Here is a 25230-nt window from a genome sequence, read left to right on the forward strand (position 1 = left end):
CTCATTTCAACATCTCTACAGTTCAGCCAAACACACAAACGTCAAGTCTTTTAGAGACATTTACTTGCACATTCTAGTGTCCGTTAACAGTGCTAATGTAATACGGCAATGTGCCAAAATATCACTTCATGTAATAACATACATTCATAATTACCAAATGTTACAGAGTTTTAGTAAATACTCATTATCCAGTTCTAGTGCAATGTTTAATTGTGTTCTTAACATTGTCATTTGTTTTGAAAAACGAGTAACAGTTGGTCCAGTGTTAGACTGCTGGATGTATAGCAAACAAACATTGAAAACGACATTTCACTTTTTGGTTTTTCAGCCATTTTATAAATATATATATATATATATACACACACTCTGTCAGTTACATTTATGGACACTATCAAATCGTTAAGTTTAGCTTTTGCTTCATTAAACAATAGTGTAAATAATTTAACAACTTGTTGCAAACATTCCTCAATTCATAAATTATGAAATTGTAGGAGATTGTCATGAATTTGAAGCCTCCAAGTGTTGACCATCTTAGCTGGAAAGTTGATGGACATTGCATTTGCAAAGAAGCAATGAATGATGCTTGGTATTCAGAAAAATGGATGATTTTTGGACTTGATATAGAGTATCTTAACAGAAGCGTCAGTAGCGTGTAGGAGAGCTTCCCTTCAGACGGTCCCAGTTACTGTAGAGAGCATAGAGTCCGGAAAGCGTCAGCCCAACCAGTCCACCCCGCGCTGCCCCCCGCAAACCTCCTGCAACACACACACACACACACACACACACACACACACACACACACACACACACACACACACACACACACACACACACACACACACACAACTGAAAGACAAGAATCAGCAGTTCTCAACCTAAATGCATCTCTCGATGAACTTGCTCCACTTCTCTGTAACTTCACTAAATTGCATAATAACAGTCGATGTTTTCTCAGCTACTAGCATCCAAACATTACAGTCCTATCCTGCTCATTTTTAACATGAGCCACTTGTAAATCGAACATGTCTGGCTTCCTGTGTCATTCGCTTCGTTATTGTCAGCTGCACAAAACGTCTCGTTATGCTGCTTACCATATCATTTCATGTATTGTCGTAGTTATAAAAACACTGGTTTGTAGCGCAAATAGTTAAGCATATTCATAGAAAACGGCTGTATATGATGGATATAGTAGAGGCAGGGCCGTTGTTTGAATTCACAAGGCCCGAAACTAAATTATATGAGTGTAACGACTCATTTCATCATAGTAAACCTAAATTATAACAACATTTTTGGCTCAAAACATTTTTAATCCCGCATTCCCTGTCGAGCAGCAGCACACAACACGGCCAGATCATCATTCGAGGACATGGAGAAGAGCGATAAAGCTTTGAGGAGTGTGAGGACTCCACACCCACCATGAGTCGAGGCTTGATAACTGCTGACTGAACTAGTTCATATTAAACACAACTACACACAATGCCAACACATGACAGTAAAAAATACCGTGACTGTAAATGATTTCACAGCACCATTATGATCAATCAACACTTCCTGTGCACTTAAAAAGTAATTATGTTTGAATATATCCTGTGTGACACATGACTATGAAACGTGAGATAACAAAAGTTGTGACGGTCTGAAAGGCTTTGGGACACACTGAACATGAACTGCATTCATGGCCAAACCCTGGCTTTCAGCCGAGCAACAACTCAATACCCAGAACTTCCCTTATTAGAACCCTGCAGCAAAGCATGATGGGAAATGATTTTGTGTCATTCTGGCCGAGCATTTTCCCCTGTATTGTCTTTACAACAAATCCTCTCGTCTAAATACAGAATATTCCCAGTCACAGCTTTAGGAAAACACCTGAAAGGTAATTCGGCAAGGTGCTTCCTTCTAGAAACAATGACATTTTGTGTTTATAACCACAGAATGACCTTTAATGACCTGAAGAAGAGTTTAAATGTTTAAAATGTAATTTATTCCTGTAATTTATACATGTAATTTATCAAAGCTGAATTTTCAGCCTCATTACTCCAGTCTTCAGTGTCACATGATCATTATTCTTATTATATTATAATGTTGAAAACAGTTGTCCTGCTTAATATGTTTTTCATGTATTTGATGAATAGAAAGTTCAAATGAACAGCATTTGTTTTAAATAGAAATCTTACATTAAAAATGCCTTTACCGTCAAATTTGATTAATTTTATGTATCCTTGATGAATAAAATGATTCCTTTAAAAACTAATTTTAGAAATAGTGTATTTGAATCTATATGAATATTTTGCAACACATTTTACAATTATTGTGTTTATAGTTCAGTACTATAAATCATGTCTTATGTTTTATATGCATTTATTATTATTTATATATAAGCAATATTCATATATTCTGCAGTGTTTATAAATATGTAATTCTCAATGCTTTCTGGTATTGTAGTTCATTCTCTCATCAAAGACGCTAAAGGACATGAACTGGCCTTTTTTTCTGAATTATATATTTTTTGTGCTTCAAATCAGATTACAATGTTTTTGATCCATATGGGAGTTGGTTGGTTTGGTTCACATCGCACTTGTTCTCGTGGTACTTTACTTTTCCATCCCGTTCCCTCTCTATCTCCCACTTCACTTCCTGTCTGTTCTCCCTATTATCCTCTTAAATAAAAATAAAATAAAAACATAGGAGAGAAGATACTTCCAAAGCCAATGAAGGCCACTGCAAGAGAGGACATTCTCTGTTGTACTACAGTTCCCACAGATTCATAAACATGAAACTACACTGTCGAGTAAAATCCTTTATGTTTTAAGTGTCCAAATACTTTTAAATATATGAATCAAAACTTCAAACTGTAATGTGAGTTTACATCAGCTAATCTGTTATATATAATGCAGTGATGTCTGTTACTGTTATTAATGAGTTTTATAAAAGGTAATGACAGTTTTCTGTAACAGATCTTAGCGTACAAAGACTTTGTTGTCTTCAGAAAATTTTCCCTTTTCTCTTCAAATAACTCTTCCACAGAAAAGGAAGTACACAACGCTGCGGTGCCTTCCTCTTCAGTCCGCTGACGAAAGGGTTTCTTTTCTGCTTCTTTAAGACAAGGGGTTGAAACGTGAACCAAGATAACCCAGGATTCCATTTACCCAGGGTTTAGAATGACCCAGTGTTAACTACATTAACGGGCCAAAAAAAACAAGTCGTTGTTTGGATTTTAATGCACAATTGTTTAGGAGCTATGCTTGGATCATTATTGCAGTGATTATTATGTTTCTTGCATGTTATATGTTTGGCAGCAGTTCTTTTAACCCTAATTGATGGAGTGTGTAGCTTTTCATTTCTTGAACAACCATGAATGAAGGAACATCATGGCCATATTCCAGGATGATAATGTCAAGATTTATCAGGCTCAGATTGTGAAAGAATGGTTGTGAGGAGCATGAAGAATCATTTTCACCTTTGAGACTTTAAACTCAGTGAAAGTGTTTGGGATGTGCTGGAGGAGACTTTACAGAGTGCTGGACTCTTGCATTGACAATACAAGATCTGAGTAAAAATATATGCACCTCTTGATGGAAACGACATCACAACATTTATTTCCATCAAGAGGTATATAAATTGTTGCTCAAGATCTTGTATTGTCAATGCAAGAGTCCAGCACTCTGTAAAGTCTCCTCCAGCACATCCCAATCACTTTCAGTGAGTTTGGATATTTGAATCCGAACAGCAACTTTCTTTTTCTTTTTAGGCCGGGCAGTTTATTTCAGGTATGAAAAGTCCTATAAAGGCTTTAACATTGGACATCCTCATATTCTATATTGCCGGCAAATGTACTATCAAGTTTATCCTGAATGGACTCTTCTTCACTCCAATAGACACGTTTTGTCTGGATCACAAGTGTGAAACGTTCCTTTACCCGGCGTTAAAGTCGGAGTTTAACCCAGGACTGAGCGCAGTGAGAAAAGCCCTAATGTGATAAACATATCATTCATGATCTACCTGGAGATTTATAGAGGACACCAGTCATGGTCCCCGCAACAATGGTGTTGAGGTCGTCCTCGGCCCCTCTGGCTTTCTCTATGATCACCCCAAACGCACTGTACAGCAGAGCTAAACACATATATATCATGCATGCAACTCAGCATTAATATATGACTTCTAAGTGAAAATAGAAGTTATTTCTGTTTGAAATGAGTCGACTACAAAGGTTCTGAGGGTGAAGGATGCTGAAATTGGGTCACTCACCTACTGAACCCAAAGTGTTCGCCCATGTGGCACCCTGGCGGGTCACCATATTCAGGATTCTGAATCGGAGAGAAGGATAGACATTAAGAGTTTAAAATAAAAGTCACAACTGACCCAAATCACTAATGACTTTGGTTCTAAAACATCATGCCATATACAGAAGTTTAAATGTTTTATGCCAACAGCACAACACAATTAAATTAAGTAGGTCTTGGGAAACGGCTTCAGTCTCCAAAATATCATATTAACAAAAAGGCTGTTCTTTCTATAGATTTTCTCTCTACAAATAAACAGATGCATATTTTTGGTCCATTACGCATGAATCAGTAAGTGGTGATTCAGGTTGAATTGTTCACTGACGCAGTCCTTGACCCGTGTGAGTTTTAAGAGAATACATTATGTTGGGGTGATGATGACAGCGTGTGAATCTGCTGACAGAGGTGAAGTGTTGCACGTAACAGACTTTGAGCCGCTGTTCTTGCACGTCCTGCACAGAACTGCGTGTGCACAGCGTTTAAAGCCGCCCTGACCACATGATGCTTCGGGCCGCGCGGACAGCTGTGTACACACATTGATTTAAAACAGCTGTCTGGCCGTTGTTATTGATAACGTACAAAAAATAAAAAAGTCAATGTCTAGCAGCGCATCACTATATGATTTCATTTAGTACTTTAAAAGAAAAATATTTTTAAATTGAAATGATTTATCCAGGCCTGATAACAGCGGCAAAAACACAAATATGCACTACCAGTCAAAAGGTTTGGATCAGTTAGATTTATAATGTTTTTGGTTTTTTTAAAGTCTCTTCTGCTCAACAAGGCTGCATTTATTTGATAAAAACAAAAACAAAAAAACAGAACAGTTATTTTAAATGGTGAAAATATTTAACAATATTACAATTTTAATATATTTTAAAATGTAATTTATTCCTGTGATCAAAGCTGAATTTTCATTACTCCAGTCTTCAGTGTCACATGATCCTTCAGAAATCAGTATAATATGATGATTTGATGCTCAAGAAACATTTTTCATTATCATCAATGTTAAAATGTATTCTCATTGATGAATAGAAAGTTCAAAAGCATTTATTTGAAATAGAAGTTTTTGTATCCTTAGGCTTGTTCGACTTGAACCGGCGCTGCACAGACCGATCGGTTGATGACATCAAAGTACCGCGAGAGCTATTCAAAAGCATAAGGAGCCGTCTGCTCTCTAATCGCTCTCGCGGTACTTTGATGTCATCAACCGATCGGTCTGTGCAGCGCCGGTTCAAGTCGAACAAGCCTATTATAAATGTCTTTACTATAACTTTTGATTGATTTAATTCATCATTGATTAATAAAAGTATTGATTTATTTTATTTCTTTCCCCCAAAATATATAATAAAAATTCTTACTGACCCCAAAGTTTTGAACGGTAATGTTTGATGTTACAAAAGATTATTTTTCAGATAAATGCTGTTCTTTTGAACTTTCTATTCATCAAAGAATCCTGAAATAAAAATGTAAATAACTGTTTTCAACATTGATGATAATGAAAAATGTTTCTTGAGCATCAAATCAGCATATTAGAATGATTTCTGAAGGATCATGTGACACTGAAGACTGGAGTAATGATGCTGAAAATTCAGCTTTGATCACAGGAATAAATTACAATTTACTATATATATTCACATAGAAAACAGCTGTTTTACATTGTAATGATGTTTCACAATATTACTGTTTTTAAAAAAAAATCAAATAAATGCAGCCTTGGTGAGCAGAAAATACTTCTTTTAAAAACATTAAAAATCTTACCGATGAAACACTTTTGACGGGAACCAGTAATAATATCAGGATTAAATGTGCGTCTCAATTGGCCGTCTTGCTTTTCTCAGTTAGGATTAGCTATAGAAGACTAGCTGTTTAAATAAATCAGAAGATTTCTCTAGGGTGTATTGTTATTGCTTTGGTTTTCTTTTCCATTTTGTGACATCACAACCACTGTGTCTATGAATCTCCCGAACTGGCCGCACCGCAAGTTTAGCTCAGGGAAAGTGCATGTGACTCTGGTAATAGAGGAATGCGGTGCATCACCACAAACAGAAGGAAACTCGACACCGCAGAGCCCATTCATGAACATGTGCTGCCGCTGACATCATATCATCACACTATTATATGTTTCCTGACCTCACCTTTACCGGGAAATCTTTTTTCAAGAACTTAAACAACCATATATGGCCTGGTAGATATCATGTCTTAATCAGACAACAGACAAGCATCGTAGCATAAGATATACATAAAGAATAAAAATAAAAATGCATTCAAGTCAATAATAATTAAAGAAATAAAAAAAAGACTAGGGGTTTCAGCAAGTTTAAGATCCTCTATGAAAGTAGATAGATTTAAGGCATTCTTTTTCTTCATTCATTTTAATGATAAGAAGTAATGACACACTCCCTTATACCTTAGTAATGACAACGTAAACGTTTGGAAGTGTTTTCAGGAAAACTATTCTTGTGTAAAAAGAATTTCCCATGAATAATAAATGTGTTAACTGACATTTCATGCGTTTCATCCTTCATAAACAAACCAAATATTACATTTTCCGTTGTTAATACAGGTAAATCTTCAAATGTAAGAAAATAAACAGTAATGCAAATCCTCCCAAAATGCACAGGCAAATTTACAATCATAAAACAGGTGTTCTGTTGTTTCAGCAGCATCAAATCGACATCTTAAAAATTCTATAGATGGATATACTCCGTTAAGTGCACTTCCTTTGCTTTCGGTGCAACTGCAAATTTGAAGAAAAATTTATGAAGAAATTTGAAGAAAAAGAATACAATTCCTTAATAAAGGATTTCCGAATTGTAGTATTGGGTAAATTTAGGTTAAGTGAGAGAAACTCCATTCACCAAAAGCTTAGGACGACTATATAGACTATGTAATTAGTTACATTACTCTGAGATTAATTGAAAGACATCTGAATTATAGATTGTGGGATTGCTTTGATAATCTTAACATACTGTTTTCTGTCGAATAAATTACATTTTGAACAGAAAGTCTCAAAAGACATAATAACTCCGGTATTATCTAATATATGCATCATATATGCATCCTTTCTTCCACCAATTTTCGTAAAATAAAGATTCATTCCTTAATACCACATATCTACAATTCCAGAAAGGGATGTTGTGAGGACTGAAATTATACTTGTAGATCATTTTCCAGCAAAGTAAAACCTGTTGATGAAACACTGATAACTTAACAGGAAGTTTTTTAAGGTCATAATCACATCTAAAGAAAATATTGACGCCTCCTAATTTCATAGAGGTTTGACTGGGGATATGAAGCCATTTCTCAAAAAGGATCTTAGCCAATTCGTTTGAACCTTTACCAGGAAATACACTTCTGGGTTCCTATAAACAGCGTAGTGAACACTGTGGAAAACACTGCTCTCTGCTGGGTATTGTGTTGTAATGCAAACTATTAATGCTGCAGTCCTGTTTAACCTATCCTTAAGAGTCTTTAAAATGCTATGGAAGCTATTTTCCACCACAAAAGAAAAACAAATCTTTAGTAAACCATAATTTGACAACAATTTTTATGAGAAACTAAATCAAAATTCAGAAAAGAAGTGACATTATGACACACTTGCCTAGTTTCACACACAAGGGGTGGTTTTGACTTTGTTTTATCTCATAATTATGATTTACCCCCAGTTTCACAGACAGGGCTTAGATTAAGCCAGGATTAGGTCTTAGTTTAATTAGGGCATTTAAGTATATATATATATATATATATATATATATATATATATATATATATATATATATATATATATATATATATATGTATATATATATATATATATATATATATAGCGCGAGTCAACGGTATCTGCTAGCCTGCCATTAAAAACAGTTTTACCCACTCCACAGTACACCAAAAGCAAATAAATTATAACGCCAGACTATCGATGTAAATGTCTGTTGAGAGAATAATGTTAGAAATCAAACTACCCTTGCATCTCAATGATCGCATTACATTTACAGGAACTAGTTTCTCAGCAGCGGCGGAAGTTTACTTTGCTCCGGTTAGTAGTACTACACCTAAAAGAAAACACAGAACAGAAGCGCACTACAGTCTTGCTAGCAAGCAGTAGCCTTGAACAACGATGTTGAAACATTGGATTGTAAACGAAGGAATTGGCAACATGTTGATATACTCTGCTTCTGTAGTGATGAGTGTCAGCGGCAGGGAAATACACTTGTCGTGTGGACCGGCTCTCTCGTTGCCTAGGTAACTTAATATCACTCCGCCGCTGCTGTAGACTGTGCTAATAAATACAGGGAACAAAGTATAACTATTGCAATGCGATGAAAGGGTAGATTGATTTCTAACATTATTCTCTCAACAGACATTTACATCGATAGTCTGGCGTTATAATTTATTTGCTTTTGGTGTACTGTGGAGTGGGTAAAACTGTTTTTAATGGCAGGAGCAGATACCGTTGACTCACGCTAGCCTAGCACCGGCGAACTTTGCAACTGGAAGGACTGGATGAAGATTTTTGAAAACTGTCTCCACTGATAAATAACACCCAGGATAACTTGGAAATGAGGTCCGATGTCCAAAATCCTGAACCATTCCTTTAAATCTACTCCCAGACTAAAATGCATGTTTGATCATGTTGGAATGGATTTTTTTCATTCTTTTTTCTATTAATATTGTTAGGATTGTACTATATAACCATAACCAGCATCTAAACGAGGATATTAATAATGAACAATCTTTGAAATCGTATACCCTAGCTTTAAGAGATACAAGTCAAAATTATGACAAAAAGTTGAAGAATTTTTAGATCATGTTTTTGTCCTTTGATCTCATAATTACATTATTAACTAATAATTTACTTAAAATTATAATTTGAATAATTTGAATCATAATTATGATTTACTTAAGCATGTTTTTTCCTTATGTGCCGTTCCATAAGAATAAAGAATATACTTTTTTATTGTAAACTTAACTGACTGGCATTTCCATGTGTAAGTGCTGTTGCAGAACTCACTGTACATTGCGAGGTTTGGACCAAGCCAGGTTTCTGGTGTCAGACAAGCCCATTCTAAGCCCGTTCACAGCCCCAAATACTGCACCTGTATGCCAATACATACACCGCAATGCATGTAAATAAAAATCATTTTAAAAATATGATTAGAAAATAATAACAAATACTTATCAAAAGCAAATACCAAGACATTCTGGCTTATTTTTCAGTTTATTCTGGTCATTTAATTAGTAATGATTTTTTAAAAATAATATCAGAAAAAAAAACACGGAAGCATTTTGACTAGGGAACTAGTAAGTACTGTATCTATATGATTGAAGAGACTGTATTATCATGCAGAAGAACTGCAATGTGAGGAAGATACCTGTGATACAGCATCCTCCTATAGTAAAGAAGGCCAGCTCGAAGCGTCCTCTTGTTTTATTTGCTCCGGTGGGTAAAATGAACTCATCTGTATCCTGTGGGAGCATGATAATGACAGCCATTCATTACATCTCATATATTACATGTAAACACAAAGGCAACTTATGTATTGCAAGCCGTTTTAACTTTTATTCATTTTCAGGATTTGAATTCTTGATATCAACAATTTAATTGCTACTAGTAAAAATGTTCATTTTTGATATCCGAACATGTATTTCTGATATCAATATAATTTCAGATATCTAAAATGGCTTTCTAACTAGTGACAATTGAATTATGGATATAAAAATTAAGGTTTTTACTAGTAAGAATTGTATTTCTGATATGTGAAATTGGAATTTCAATTACTAAGCAATTAATTCTACTAAGAAATTAATTATTGATATGAACAACTGATTTTGAATGGCAGCCTATGGTGACATTTCACTAGTGAAAATACAATTACAGATATCAAGAATTATCATTTTAACTAGGGAAAATGTAAATGTTGATACCAAGAGTTAGCATTGTTACTAGTGAAAATCTAATTCCTGATATCAATAACTATCATTTTAACTAGGCCTAGTGAAAATTTAGCTGTTGATATCAATAATTCATATCCTGTGAATGATTAAAAGTCAAAACGGCTTGCCTATTACCATTCCCAGGATATAAACTATTAATATCAAGAATTATAGTTTTTACTAGTTGGAATTCAATTGTTGATATCAAGAATGAACATTTTTCCTAGTGGAAATGTAACTCCTGATATCAAAAATGGCTATTGTTACTAGAAGAAATCTAATTCCTGATATCAATAACTATCATTTTAACTAGTGAAAAATGAATTGTTGATATCAAGGATTCATATCCTGGAATAAAAGTTAAAACTGCTTGCCATTGCTTATGGCCAGATCTCACCTGTAAGAGATACTTGGGGTCCACGTTAAGGTATGGAGAGATTGGACTTATGCCTGTCACTGTTCAGAAAAGGAAGCTTTAGTAAAATGCGAATATGGATGGATTAATAATAGTTATGCTAGACTTACATGGCACTCCAGCGAGCTCTGTGTTTGAATACTGCGGGCCAGCAGATCCAAACAGACCGAAGCCTCCTGGACTTCTGGAGCCAGTGCTAGATGATCCTGATGGATCCTTATCCATCTTTAGGTTAAGAGGTTCACAACTTACACTTCAACTAAACATATAAAGATAATTTATAGGAATAGCTTAGCGCAACTACTGTTAGCCAATGTAATCTGGTCCTTGATGAGCTTTAACTTAGAAGACAGTAAGGACTCAGTATAGGTTTACATTCAGTTGGACAAGTTACATTTGCAGTCGGTCATTTTCCCCCCAGAACACAATCAAATAGTTGAATTATTCAGTAACTCGTGCCACAACTGAATGGCGAATGTTTAAACTGACGCTCCTCTTGTTTGCCGTAAAGTAAACTGTGGACTGGGCGGTAATTTGACTACCAATAACAAACAGTTCTCATCCTTCAAACACTTACGTTAAACATTTTTAATATGTTATAATATATATTTTTTAAAAAGCACAGATGGTGTGGTGATGGGGACAAATTGTGGATATGAAATGGATAGTTTGCAAAGCTTATCGAAGCACACCCACGACGCTTTTTGCGACAGCAAACGATTTCTGGCCAGATCAATAACTGAAACTAAGCGATTTGGAACAGCTGATAAATGTATATTAATAACCGAAATGATAAAAGTTTCATATAAAACAATGCTCTCTTTCTCTCTCTCTGTTTATATAGGGGGAATATGAACATGTAATTGGATCATTAAATTGAATTGCCTATTATTTGTGACAGTAGTTAATTAAGTAATTAAAGGAAATAATTTTACATTTACATACATTTACAATTGTCACTGGACAAAAAAAGAAAGAACAAGTAGGCTTATACATACATTTTACAGTGATTCATTAAATATACATAAAAAATCATATATGAATACAAATTATATTTATTGGCATGACTCATGAGCATGTTATTTCAAAAAGGAAATGCGCATTATTTCGTTTTTTCTGTTACTAGGGGAATATTATAAAAAAAACAATTTCAGTCATTTCCAGGCAGTCCCTTTTAATTATTTCGAGTATATCACAATCTCAGAAAGCATCCTGTATTTATGCTGTTGATCATGTTTACAATGGAATGCAGAAGTCGATCCACGTGTTTTATACATCAACGGTGACGCGTCGAGGCTGAGAGGAAAAAAAGTGACACGCGTGACGACATCGGGATGATCTGACAGAGGTGCGGCAGAACCGAACCAATTTCCATCGACCAAACTGCACATTAAATGCTTGGTAATTACTTTATAATACATTTTTAACTAACTTGGCTGATTGCAAAATGTTTGAACAGTGGATGCTTCTGGTTAATAAATCACAATGAAGTGCAGTCATGGGGACAGGAAGACGCGCTGTGATAATATTACAGTGGTTCTTAGTGACTGTATTGAGGCATTTAAATTCAACAGATCATACAGTCACACCGGCCAAATCTCACTATTCTCGGAGTCTTTATAATACCTTTGGCTCTTTCTGAAGCGTATTGTATTGTTATTTCTCTAATTGAAGCATCCGTTTCTTACGAATGATCAGAATATATTTCAAGCACCGAATGGGCTCACGGATTATCTGTTATCTCTCATGTAACGTTAGCCTATAGATCGACATGGTCAGTGATTATAATATTTATTCTTGAGCAACCGTAAGTGCGAGTTATTTCAGCACAAGCTGTCAGTAATACAGAAAGTACAGCGTGTACACATCGTATTCAGTTTCAGTATGTGTGTATCTGGGCCTCGGTGTTAGATATACGCTTAGATCGTCTGTAATGCTGAATATATGTGCGATTTTATGGCGGGCCGATTGAATCCTGGCATTATATTATATAGTCAGGCTTTGCCGAACGCCTCTTCCGTGCCATTACAAGGTCAGAGTGAATCATGGCACAGTTTTGTCCACATTTTAATATCGAGACCTTAAACCGTTCTTGACGTATACAACTTGAACACGACCCGAGCGACATTAAATGCTCTTAAAAGAAAAAATATAGTTGGACACTCGGTTGCAGCCCCATTTAATCCCTTCCCACAATGCACCGTGTCGATTGTGTTTCCTGTTTACCGTTGTAACGCTTTTGTTTGCCTGCTTTTCTTTTTTGTCGCTGGTTTAAAGACATTGTTTTGCATGTCTTTTACCATGATTGATCAGAGAAGGTGAGTTTATAAATAAATAAGCCTCACGTAAACACGCGAAAACGCGAGATTGGCGGCTTCGCGGCATCCCGCTGATGATGAGGAAATACCCTGGCGCGAACCTCCGCTTTCATTTTACAGATCATCGACATGTTCACACGTTCCGACGGATTTGATAGGTTTCCCACGAATTGCAGAAAGATTCAACAGGATATCAGAGCGATTCCTCTGGACGGTCTCTAAATGTCAATGATTCTTCAGAACGTTCTGTCAAAATCATGGTTCTAAACGTTCTTTAAATGTCAGAATGATTTCATGGAATGTTCTCTAACTTAAATATCCGAATGACGTTATTTTAAATGTCAGAGTGATTCTTTTGAGTGTTCTGTAAATGTCAGAATGATTCTTCAGAACATGCTGTAAATGTCAGTGTAGAACTTTCTCCAAATGTACGACTGATTCTTCAGAACGTTATCGTTCTGGATCTCTCAAATGACAGTCGAGGAATAGTCTGCTTGGCTGTTGTTAATGGTGCAGACATAAACCATCTAAGAGGAAGTAAAATATATTGCATAGATCATGAGTCTCCATGCAGCCTATACTTTTTTTCTAGCAGTCTACTTGCTTGTTTCTTCAGTGGCTAAGAGTGATATAATGCTGGATCAAAACCTTTCATCAATGTTATACATGGATTTTGAACAATAGACCTGTTCTTGTCTTAGGACAACTTTGATTTTTTTGATCCACTTCTAATGTTGACTTTAAATGCATTTTACTCAATCAACCTTCTACAGACACATTGAAGCTCGAGTTGCCATTGGCTACTCCTTTTATTATTTTACTGGCCAGACTTTCTATATGTACAATGCAAATTTAAAAAGAAAAATCTACATAAATATATATAACAAAATATAAATTTCAAACACTATTAAAGACAAGTAAACAGTCTGTAATGAAATAAGAACAAATAATCAGACTACAAGCAACAGCACAAATAAACAAAATAGAACAAAGATACAAATAAAATAAACAGCGCTTTTCAGGTAAATCTAACGGTAGTTATACAGATTAGGTACAGAAATTGAATAATCAAATGTAAAAGAACACTGAATAGTCTTGACTGTATAAATTAAATATAGATTAATCCTTTTTAAAGTTACAAAAGTCGAAAGCAGTGAGTCTTTTGTTTGATTAATGTTAAAAACAGACCACAGCAGGAATATTAGGCTGCTGTCACTTTAAGACCTAATGCAAGGATCTAATATACTGATACTGTTACACATGCGTTTTCTTTCTCGACTGTTTACGTTCGTACCGATACGTGTGCTTTCTTGGCATGCGCTTCTGAGGTGCGAGTTATTTTTGCATCTTCTTCAGCTTCAATGTTGTGTTGTCAAAAGTTTTGTAATTTGAAATTTTAAAAATGTGAAGCTTTGAGCGCTGTTGAGCAGAATTGTAGCCAATCACAGACATATCCGATGAGCACGTGAACACAATGGCCAATCAGAGGTATTTACGGTTCTGCCCAACAGTGCTCAAATTTTCACATTTTTTAAATTTTCTGAACCGAAGTCGCCACTTTTTGACAACTCTACCCTCTACAATGCGAGTAAATTACTCACATATGCAACCAAATTTTACTTTTGACAACACTACTTCAATGTTTAAATCGGCAAGGCTTAAAAACACATGCAACACATGCCCCATCGCGACAGCATTAATTCTCTTTACGTGGCCTGTGTAAGCGTCTCTCTTAGTCTTCGTCTCATGTTGAGTGTGCATGTGTGCGAGAGAAAGTGACAGAGGGCGTTTAGCCAAGTGACGGTGCGTAAAGCTCAGCAGGCAATGATATTGTATCTGCGCTAAACATTTTTCCTCTAACCTAATCGCAGTCGACTGACACCGTACAATTTACTAGCGATTGGCTAATTAAAGTCATTTTTTAGTCGCCCAGCGTGAAATTTGGTTGCATATGTGAGTGATTTACTCACATTGTAGACTAAGGGTTGTCAATATCAACTCAAAATTAACTACTACAGAAATAGTTACATTGATGTATGTCATTATTGCTTGTACTGTTTAATCAAACTCAAACGCTTTTTGTTTTTGTTTCCTACTAGGGTTTGCTGAGGTGTAAATTAAGGCTGGAATAGGCACTGCTCCCCAGTGAGAAAGCGACAGAAGGGCCGTGAAAATCAGCCCTAATGGAAGAGATAGAAACAGAGCTGACCTGCTCCGAGCAGGACGCTTTAGGAGCAGACTTCATCACGGTCGAGCTTGACACCCAACCCATCGAATATGTCGTCAAGTGGGCCGAGGTGGGCTCAAAATTCACTATAGCCTGTGTCAAAAAGGATTTGGACGAGGCTGGTTGCTTCACCTCCGATCAGATAGTGAAAGTGGAACCGGATGAGACGTTCTTTGTCCCTTACGAATCGGTGTTCCCAGAATGTGAGGAAGTAGATCCAAATCTGATCCCGACGCACGAGGAGGAGGTGGGAAGTGAATCAGACTCGGACGACAACACGGAACAGGAGAATAGCCAGCTGTGCGAAGCCGAGGACGTTTCTGATATTTCCTGGGAGAAGGAGGTGTCTCACACTAGAACCTATAAGTGCCACTTCTGTGGCAAGATCTACAGCCATTCCTCCAGTCTTGCTCGCCATCTGCATGTTCACTCGGATAGATCGGCCCTCACTTCCTCGAAGGGTTTCAGTAAGTTAGGTGACAGCAAAAAGTCTCTCCAGTGCAATCTGTGCGGGGTAAGGTGCAACGGCAAGCGGCTTTTGGCGATTCACAAGAAATGCCACAAAACCAAGAGACTGCACACGTGCAACACCTGTGGCAAAACGTTCAATCACAGCTCCAGTCTGTCGCGGCATCGGTTAATCCACAAAAAAGGCTTGGATAAAACCGTTAGGCCGTTGTATCCAGCGCCAACCCCGGCGCCCATCATGACCCAGCACAGTTTCCAATCCAGCCACGGCACGAATAAACGAATGCCGGTCTCATCGGGTGAGCGAGAGAAGCAATACCAGTGCGCTCAGTGCGACAGGGTCTTCAGCCACTCCGCCGGCCTCTCCAAACACCAGGTGGCTCACGTGCGACAGCTTCTCAACTCGTACACGCACGGCAAAGACTCGCTCGACAAGTCCTCGGACCTCAAGATCCGCCTGAAGCTGTGCTCCCGCGACAAGCCCAACTACTACACCCTGTGCAAGAAGAACAAGCACAGTAAAGGAGGAAAGAAGAGGTTGTGTTTGCCGAACGAAGAGCGGCCGTACCCTTGCCGCATGTGCGACAAGCGCTTCAGCCACACCACCAGCCTGTCTCGACACGAGCACACACACGCCAGCGACAAGTGCTACTCCTGCAACGTGTGCAAGAAGACCTTCATCCGCCTGTCCAACCTCAAGCAGCACCAGCAAACGCACGCGTCGGGAAAGCTCTACGAATGCCCGCAGTGTGGGAAAACTTTCGTTCACTCCTCCAGCTTCTCGCGCCATAAGAAGGTCCACGCGGGGATGAAGCTGTCGCCGACACTGGAAGACATTAAGTGCGAAGAGGAACTGGTCATCGATGAGGTGGCCCCGCTGGAATACGAGTCGGACTGAGAAGGATTGAGATTGTTTAATTCGATGTTCTGGAACTGAACTGTTGAGGCTCCGCGTATGGGGGTGGGGGGAGTGTTGTTGTGTTTTTGCTGTTTTTTTGGTTTACCCCTCATTCTTATTTCACGGTATCCCTGGCTGTGTGGTTTCTTTCTAAAAGTCTTGTAATTATTATAGCCCTTTTCGGACACATTATAGGGGATATAGTAGCAATCTTTGTTAATGAAAAAACATCTTTTTTGTTTTGGTTGACATTCCCTTTTGTTTTGTTCGTTCAGTTTACTGGGAAGTTAATTCTTTGCAAGCCAAATTGTGTAATTAATTTATGTCCCCCTTTTTAGGTGTCCACAAGAAAAACAACAGAGAAATGCAGATGGCATTGGCAATGCGGGTGTTATTTATTTTTCATGCTTGCTCTAAACCTGTGAACCCAAAATAAAGTACTTATTGAGGTGTGGGTTGGAGTAGAAGGGGCAAAGGCAAGGAAAGTTTTGTATGCAAGAAGTAAATTGTATATGCAATTTACTTGAACGTTGTTCCATTAAGTGTGCGGTTTGAATCAATTATGTCCTCTGTAATTATATTTATGAGACCTAATTTCTTAGACTAACAAATTTTCTCACTTGAAGTCTGGACACACAAAAACAGGTTTTGCTGTTTGGTTTTATGGGATATTATAAGTGTATACAGTTTAATTTAAAACTCCTGGATGAGAGCAAACGGGAGTGTTTTGGGGGATTGGATTGTTCTAGGTTTGACTCTCTGGATTTGACTAGTTTCCTCAACATGTTGTCTTTGGTACTTCTTTCCTATTCGATGTTCATTTGTCAAAATATGAAATCCATTGTGTCCATGGAGGGTGCATTTTATGCTTATTGGACATGGACATGTACAGATGCACTTAAAATGTTGTTCATATAGATTTGTGTGCACTTAATGAATACGAGAAAAGAATATACTCGCAAAGTGTGTGCTTTTTACTTCTGCTGTATATGTGTAAAAAGTTGCAGTTGCAAAAAAAAAAAAGATGTTCTATCTGATTTATTTTTCTGTATCTTCATAAGTTATGGAATAGCCAAGGGATTTCATATTTTAACAAGCATTGCACTATTGTATTTATAGACAGAAGCACTACATATTTAGGAAATTGGAATGCGACCTTGGATCTCGCGGTCAAGACCTTAAATGAGCGAGGCACGGAAATATCTTCCATGCATTTTTAAAAATCGATCAAGTGCCCTCAGCTTCTTTATGTAAGACCAAAGCTCTTCGATGCACCACAGAAGACATCAAAGTTCAGCTCATCAAAGGTGTTTTATCGGTCTCCTGTTCGACTCGTCTGGACTTCCGCTCACCATTTACTGTCTGAATTGAAATTGATTAGCAATTACTAACCCATTTACTGTATTGGCAAATGAGACTTTGAGAAGAGTTGAAATGCGCGTATGAAGCACAGATGACACTGTTGCACCCGGAATGATGTTATAAAAAAAGAAAACGCTCTTGGTACTCTCTGGTACTGTAGTTGTTGGTTTTAATATATTTCCTTTGTTCTTGCCATTGTTTCTCAATTCTTTCCAATAATATAAGATTTATCCGCTCTCCTGTCCACACTCCTCACGGTTTGATTTATGTTTGTCATTTTCTTTGTTTTTTCAATTGCTGTAGCTATTTCATCTCTCAATGCAGCAGACCTACATCTTATATAAAAGATGTATGTTTTTGTATTGTGTTTGCCATTAGATTATAGTTTGAATTCTGTCTTGCATTTTTGTAATAAATAATTGGTTCATGAATCAGCAGTCTATCTGTATCAGTCTGTTGAAGCTTAGCAGTTACCAGTATGGTTCAGTAATTAAGTCCACATAAGAGAGTAGTCGAGTTTAATTAATCAGTTTACTAGTTAGACTTGATGCATACCACACTTGTGCCCATCTCATTTTCTCAATAACTGAAACCAGCAGGGGCCTGTTACTACAAGTTAGTCATTTTTTTTCTTCATAAGACTGTTCATAACTTTTTAAAGTCAGTTACATAAAACCTTAGAATGATCTAATTTGATACCGAAAGACTGATTACTACTAATTCTTAACATCCTGGCTATGTTTACGCAACTGGCCCCTGGACTTGCTGGTTAAAACAAGCCATTGGTGAAAATGTTGTTCTGTCTTGTAGTTCTGTCATCGGCCAAAAGATGTCAGCACAAGACTAGCGTGGAAAAAAGGTAACATACCCACAAAAAAGAACACTTCAGCAAATATTGTATGACATTTTGTTTCTACAAACAACAAAGGAACTTTAATTACTAAACCTTTTTTTTTTTTCAATGTTGACTCCTATGTCAACAGCCTACATCAATACCTATTTCAGTGGTGACTAAAATGTCATAAAATCATTGATATCTACAGAAATGGGTTACATTTTAGCCATTCTAAATGCCTAGAAATAGGAAGATACATTTCTATATTTCGATGATCCACTTTAGACACTCTAACTATAAGTAAATTTTCAATTACATGTACATTATTTAACTCATTAAATAATTTGCAACTACATGTCAAATAACTCTCATTAAAGTATTAGTAGACTGTTAGGTGTTCGGGTTAGTAGAATAAGTTGACATGTATTTGGAACGTTACTTATAGTTAGTAGAGTGTCTGTTGAGCATCAAAATAAAATGTTTTCAAATTAAAGTTTTTTTCCAATTGCTAACACACTAAACTGACATGCACAGCTCAATTATTTAAACTGACACACAGAGAGCAAAACCTCTTCTCAAGTCTCCAAAAGTCTAAACACATTTTCTGCTTTACACACATTTTGCAATTCAAAATGGCACTTTTGAAATGCACTGAACACGGTTCTCTGCATAAGACACAACAATCTGGCATAAAGTCACATGTATGCCATTTCAAAACACTGCCATTTAAAATGACACTACATGAGCTAATTGGTTAATACATGTGCCAGCTGGCCAAACACCTAAATGGTTAATGGTTAACACTTCAATCAGGATGTAAGTACTATGAAAAGACCACAGGTGAGCACTTTTTTTTTACAACAACAATGGAAGACGAGGAAGAGGAGGAGGAAGAGAAAGAGGAGCAGGAAGAGAAAGAGGAGGAGGAAGAGAAGGAAGAGGAGGAAGAGAAAGAGGAGGAGGAGGAGGAAGAGAAGGAGAAGGAGGAAGAGAAAGAGGAGGAGGAAGAGAAAGAGGAGGAGGAAGAGAAGGAGGAGGAAGAGGAGGAGGAAGAGAAAGAGGAGGAGGAAGAGAAGGAAGAGGAGGAAGAGAAAGAGGAGGAGGAAGAGAAGGAGAAGGAGGAAGAGAAAGAGGAGGAGGAAGAGAAAGAGGAGGAGGAGGAGGGGGAAGAGAAAGACGCGGAAGAGAAAGAGGAGGAGGAAGAGAAGGAAGAGGAGGAAGAGAAAGAGGAGGAGGAAGAGAAGGAGAAGGAGGAAGAGAAAGAGGAGGAGGAAGAGAAAGAGGAGGAGGATGGGGAAGAGAAAGACGAGGAAGAGAAAGAGGAGGAGGAAGAGGAGGAGGAAGAGAAGGAGGAGGAGGAAGAGAAAGAGGAGGAGGAAGAGAAAGAGGAGGAGGAGGAGGGGGAAGAGAAAGAGGAGGAGGGGGAAGAGAAAGAGGAGGAAGAAGAGGAGGAGGAGGAAGAGAAAGAGGAGGAGGAGGAGGAGGGGGAAGAGAAAGAGGAGGAGGAGGAAGAGAAAGAGGAGGAGGAGGAGGGGGAAGAGAAAGAGGAGGAAGAGGAGGAGGATGAGGGGGAAGAGAAAGAGGAGGAGGAAGAGAAAGAGGAGGAGGAAAAGAAGGAGGAGGAGGAAGAGAAAGAGGAGGAGGATGAGGAGGAAGAGAAGGAGGAGGAGGAAGAGAAAGAGGAGGAGGAAGAGAAAGAGGAGGAGGAAGAGAAGGAGGAGGAGGAAGAGAAAGAGGAGGAGGAAGAGAAATAGGAGGAGGAGGAGGGGGAAGAGAAAGAGGAGTAGGAAGAGAAAGAGGAGGAGGAGGAGGGGGAAGAGAAAGAGGAGGAGGAAGAGAAAGAGGAGGAGGAAGAGAAGGAGGAAGAGAAAGAGGAGGAGGAAGAGAAGGAGTAGGAGGAAGAGAAAGAGGAGGAGGAAGAAGAGGAGGAAGAGAAGGAGGAGGGAGAAGAGAAAGAGGAGGAAGAAGAGAAAGAGGAGGAGGAAGAGGAGGAGGAAGAGAAGGAGGAAGAGAAAGAGGAGGAGGAAGAGGAGGAGGAAGAGAAGGAGGAGGAGGAAGAGAAAGAGGAGGAGGAAGAGAAAGAGGAGGAGGAGGAGGGGGAAGAGAAAGAGGAGGAGGAAGAGAAAGAGGAGGAGGAGGAGGAAGAGGAGGAGGAAGAGAAGGAGGAGGAGGAAGAGAAAGAGGAGGAGGAAGAGAAGGAGGAGGAAGAGAAGGAGGAGGAAGAGAAAGAGGAGGAGGAAGAGGAGGAGGAAGAGAAAGAGGAGGAGGAACAGAAAGAGGAGGAGGAAGAGAAGGAGGAGGAAGAGAAGGAGGAGGAAGAGAAAGAGGAGGAGGAAGAGGAGGAGGAAGAGAAAGAGGAGGAGGAAGAGGAGGAGGAAGAGAAAGAGGAAAAGGAAGAAGAGGAAGAGTAGGAGCCCCTAGAAGAGTTATTTTCAGCATGGCGGTGGAAGGTATACGACCGGCAGCCCTTTGTGCGCATGCCTCTTGTGCAGGCTATGGAAGAGGCATGAGGAGATTGATGTGGGTTTGATTCAGGGATGGATAAGGCACTCAAGGCGCTTCTTCCCTCGATGTCTGGCAAGGGAAGATATTGCCTGTAATGTGGCCTGTGATGTGGCCTGACCCAGCTGTGCGGCAAGATGCTGCCTAATTATTTTTCTTGCCTCTTTTTTTATATATTTATTTTTTCTGCAATTTTGTTTTTCAGTTTACTGTTTTTTGTGAGCATATTTTTGTTCAGGCCAATGTAAATATATCTGCTGTGCATACGTTGCACTGACTTGTTTGGTGAAAAAAAAAAATAATGTTTCAACAGCATGTGTGTGTATCTGCAAATATTTCTGTCATGTGAACAATCTGAAGAATTTTCTACAATTTGAACTATTTTAGTATTATGGCAAAGCATACTAAAGATGAGAGTGCTTTTCATTATGCCCAACAGTGTGTAGTTGGTTAGACAAAAATCTGGTAATATGAATGAATTGTGTACCATTTCGTGCCAAAAGTTTGATTTTGATAATGCTATATGTAGTTTTGGTTGCAGTGCTTCATTTTGCAGGAGATATGAGGTATTTTGCAGTTTGGGTGTGTGGTTTTGTGAATTGTGTTAAGTATTTTGATAAAACCAGCATAGTTTGCAAAATTGTGTGTTAGCAATTGTAAAAAACTGTAATAAGCAGACAGTCTACTAATATTATAGTATACTTGTTATAATAATTACAATAACTGGGTAATAACTAGGCACTAACCCCCTAATTAGAGTTAGTCGACATGTAGTTGCAAAGTTACTTATAGTTAGTAGAGTGTCTCAAGTGGACCAATGAAATATAGAAATGTATCTTCCTATTCCTAAATCCAGGGGAAAAATCACAATCAACAAACCATTTTATTGGGTCTTTATTGAAGCATGGTAAGATCATTGTAATGCACGCCCTGAAAATAAACGGTAGCACTTCATTGTACAGTCCTGTTCTCCATGTACATGTCCTTATAATAGTAATTACAATAACTGGGTAAAGGTACTAACCCTGAACCTACCCCTAAACCTAACCTTAACCCATGTAGTTGCCTTATATTACAGTTTTTGCCCATTGCTTACACTCTTTTTGCAGAATTTGGCTCATTATATCAAAACTCTACACACAACTATGCCAAAATGAAACACTGCAATGAAAACTTAACACTCCTTTTTAAAAAATGAAACTCTTGCAACAAAACCATACACAAAAGCACGGTTTTAGTATGTAAGCAATGGGCAAAAACTGTAACCAGTACTTTCTTAGGCAAGTACAAACTAAAAATAAAGTGAAAATAAAGTGCAACCAAAAAAACAAACAGACAAACAAAAACCCCACCAATGTTAAATATAAAACTAAATGACCATAGCCTGAGAAAACCCAGACGAACTTCCGGCAAATTTGAGATCTGCTCTGCCAGTCCGTCTGGCCATGAGCCCATTCAAGTCGATTTCCAATTTTTCCAATTCGAGGCACCAATCACAAACGTTGAGGCGGGCTTTACACGATGATGATAGTGCAGCGATGTTGAAGCGTCATCTCCTTCATCGCTCTGATTGGTTTTAGGTTTATCCAATTGCGCCCAGAGGCCTTTGAGCGAGGTCCGTTGATGACGCCCCTTTGGAAATGGGCTGTGAATGAACCTTCCCCAGACACACTCTCAGTTACAACTGAGAAGGGTCTGGTGTCAACAAGGCTTAGGGTGACCAGACGTCCCGAAATTTAAGCTGTTGTCCCGAATCCCGAATCCGGCCCTAATTGTCCCGAAAATTATACTAAAGCAAAATCTTAAGTAGTTATTAGTTATGATAAAACATTAAAAACTGTCCGTGGAGGTTGAGTCGTCCTGCAGCCAGCCCCCGCCGACTGCTCATTGGTTGCAGCATATTTTTTGTTTCTTTTTTTGAAGTTCTACAAAGATAGCCTACCATAGGCGCGAATTTAGATATGCATGTATAAGCTCATTTTCATTCAGTGATTCGTTTCGTTGACATGGCCGGAGTACCAGAACCCCAAACACGCCGCTAAAAAGCAAAAACGTCTCTGCAGGTACAGGGAGGAGTGGGTGGGGAAGTATCCATAGTAGCCAACCCATCCGCAACCCGTCCCCCCCCCCCCCCACCCCCGTCCCGTCCCGTCCTGTCCTGTCCCGAATTTCAGCCAATCTCATCTGGTCACCCTACAGGCTACATTTACCAATTAATTAATATCTGACTATGATGCCTAAAGTGTGTCTGTGTTAATACAGTACAGTACAGTCATAAACTGATAATTCGGCAATACTGATGTCATAATTTTTGCCCATTGCTTACACACTAAAACCGGATGCTTAGACCAAAGCCTCAATACCTTAACTTCTTGAAGCATACCTTAAACGCAGTGTAACCCTAGCTTAAACACATTGTCAACTTTGCACTTTGTTTGTAATTCTGTAACACACTTGTTGCGAAACACTACACATGTTTTCTTACATTAGACACTTTGTTCAAAAACTAAATCACTTGTTATCAATCGGAAAGAGAGAGAGAGGAGTCGGACGTGGCAGAGGACCAGTGCGGAGACGTGTATCAGATGACATCAGGGCTACTCTGGTGGACCATGTGATAAGTCATGGCCTGTCCATGAGGGCGGCTGGGCAAAGAGTCCACCCGAACCTCAGTCGCTACACAGTAGCATCGACAATAAGGACATTCCCACTGAAGAACAGGTATAGCAGACTGTACCTACTGTATGTGTCACATGATTCTGTATCATATTACAGTATTACTGTACTAACTGTACTATACAAAAATGGGTAGTGCTGTGAAGTATATGTAAAGGAATAGCATTGTGACGTTACAGTTCTGTGCACAGTTTGTGAAAAAGAACGTCTCGGTTACGTATGTAACCCTCGTTCCCTGAGTACAGGGAACGGAGACGTGTCATCGGGGGAGTTCCCTGACGAATTGGGATCACGCTAGGGAGCCAATTGCCGTAGAGAGAAGTAAAAACGAGCCAATAAACAATGGCATGCAGATTTGCATTCCGCGACCCGCCTACCAGCGCGGGTTATAAAAGACAGAAGTAAACATTGAGCAATGCTTTTCGCTGAGGACTCGAACACTGTGCAGTCCTCCGCGAAGGTACAGCAACATGGCGAAGGGACGACACATCTCCGTTCCCTGTACTCAGGGTTACATACGTAACCGAGACGTTCCCTTTCGTCCTGGGAACTCCGACGTGTTGTTGGGGGAGTTCCCTGACGAATTGGGATCCGTAATAAAACGCCATGGTGCTGGCCCCTTCCAGCGCCCGGCTAAGCTACCCTGCAGCAGTTTCTTCAATAAGTTGCGGGAGCTAGCACGGGAATCACACTGCTGTTCCGCAAGACCCGCACAGTGGATATTGGATAACACTGGGAAAGCGTTCGCCCAAGGAACGCTGCGGAAGCCCCAGCCTGACTGAGGAAGACAAGGAATACACATATGTACTAGCCCAGAGGGATGGTGAAACATATGGCAGTCCCTGAGGTAGTCCCAATCCAAGGGAAGTGGGAGCGTACTCAACAGGAACGACGAACGAGTCCGTCAAGGGGAAGACATGGCTGAACTGCACGTGGCATCATGGGTCACAATAGAGACCACTGGAAGCACCCAGTCTACTAACAACTCCTTACTAGATGTAGCAGACCTGGTGCCGGAGGAACTCATGAGGCTCACCGACGTAGGGCGCCATACGGAGCAAAGAACGCACGTATCCGCTGCGAGGCTGAGTGGCGTAGCAGGCCGACACAACCTATTCCCTCGACCCACTGGCCGTAGCCAGAACTCGGGAGGAAACAGGTTCCACACGAAGGCTATAGAACCTAGCGAACATGTTCGTTGTCACCCAGCCCGCAGCTCTAAAGATGTCTGACAGCGAGGTGCCTTGAGCCAAAGCCCAGGAAGCGGCAACACCTCTAGGTGAGTGAGCGCGCAACCTGGGAGGACAAG

General features: G+C 39.0%; 2 protein-coding genes across 4 annotated transcripts; one reads left to right on the forward strand and one right to left on the reverse strand.

The window, feature by feature from the left end:
• Positions 1 to 46: 46 nt before the first annotated feature.
• timm23b (translocase of inner mitochondrial membrane 23 homolog b (yeast)) lies at positions 47 to 11341 on the reverse strand. Of its 2 annotated transcripts, none has more exons than XM_077247045.1 (8): positions 11011 to 11341; positions 10746 to 10860; positions 10618 to 10676; positions 9659 to 9752; positions 9298 to 9382; positions 4246 to 4304; positions 4000 to 4110; positions 47 to 755 (listed from the first exon to the last, which is right to left on the reverse strand). In XM_077247045.1, the coding sequence occupies exons 2-8, from the start codon at positions 10858 to 10860 to the stop codon at positions 643 to 645; spliced, it is 636 nt and encodes a 211-aa protein (XP_077103160.1). In that variant the 5' UTR covers positions 11011 to 11341; the 3' UTR covers positions 47 to 642. The 2 variants fall into 2 exon arrangements, with proteins under 2 accessions (XP_077103160.1, XP_077103159.1); XM_077247044.1 differs by having other exon boundaries at positions 11213 to 11336.
• A 569-nt stretch (positions 11342 to 11910) lies between these two features.
• Positions 11911 to 18339, forward strand: LOC143754587 (uncharacterized). 2 transcript variants are annotated; one of them, XM_077247046.1, is made up of 2 exons: positions 11911 to 12036; positions 15053 to 18339. In XM_077247046.1, the coding sequence occupies exon 2, from the start codon at positions 15137 to 15139 to the stop codon at positions 16544 to 16546; it is 1410 nt and encodes a 469-aa protein (XP_077103161.1). In that variant the 5' UTR covers positions 11911 to 12036; positions 15053 to 15136; the 3' UTR covers positions 16547 to 18339. The 2 variants fall into 2 exon arrangements, with proteins under 2 accessions (XP_077103161.1, XP_077103162.1); XM_077247047.1 differs by lacking the exon at positions 11911 to 12036 and adding an exon at positions 12833 to 12953.
• The last annotated feature ends 6891 nt before the right edge of the window (positions 18340 to 25230 follow it).

The sequence above is a fragment of the Siphateles boraxobius genome, unplaced genomic scaffold (assembly GCF_051911475.1).
Source record: "Siphateles boraxobius isolate OS27281-9 unplaced genomic scaffold, OSU_SipBor_1 104, whole genome shotgun sequence".
NCBI classification, from domain to species: Eukaryota; Metazoa; Chordata; class Actinopteri; order Cypriniformes; family Leuciscidae; genus Siphateles; species Siphateles boraxobius.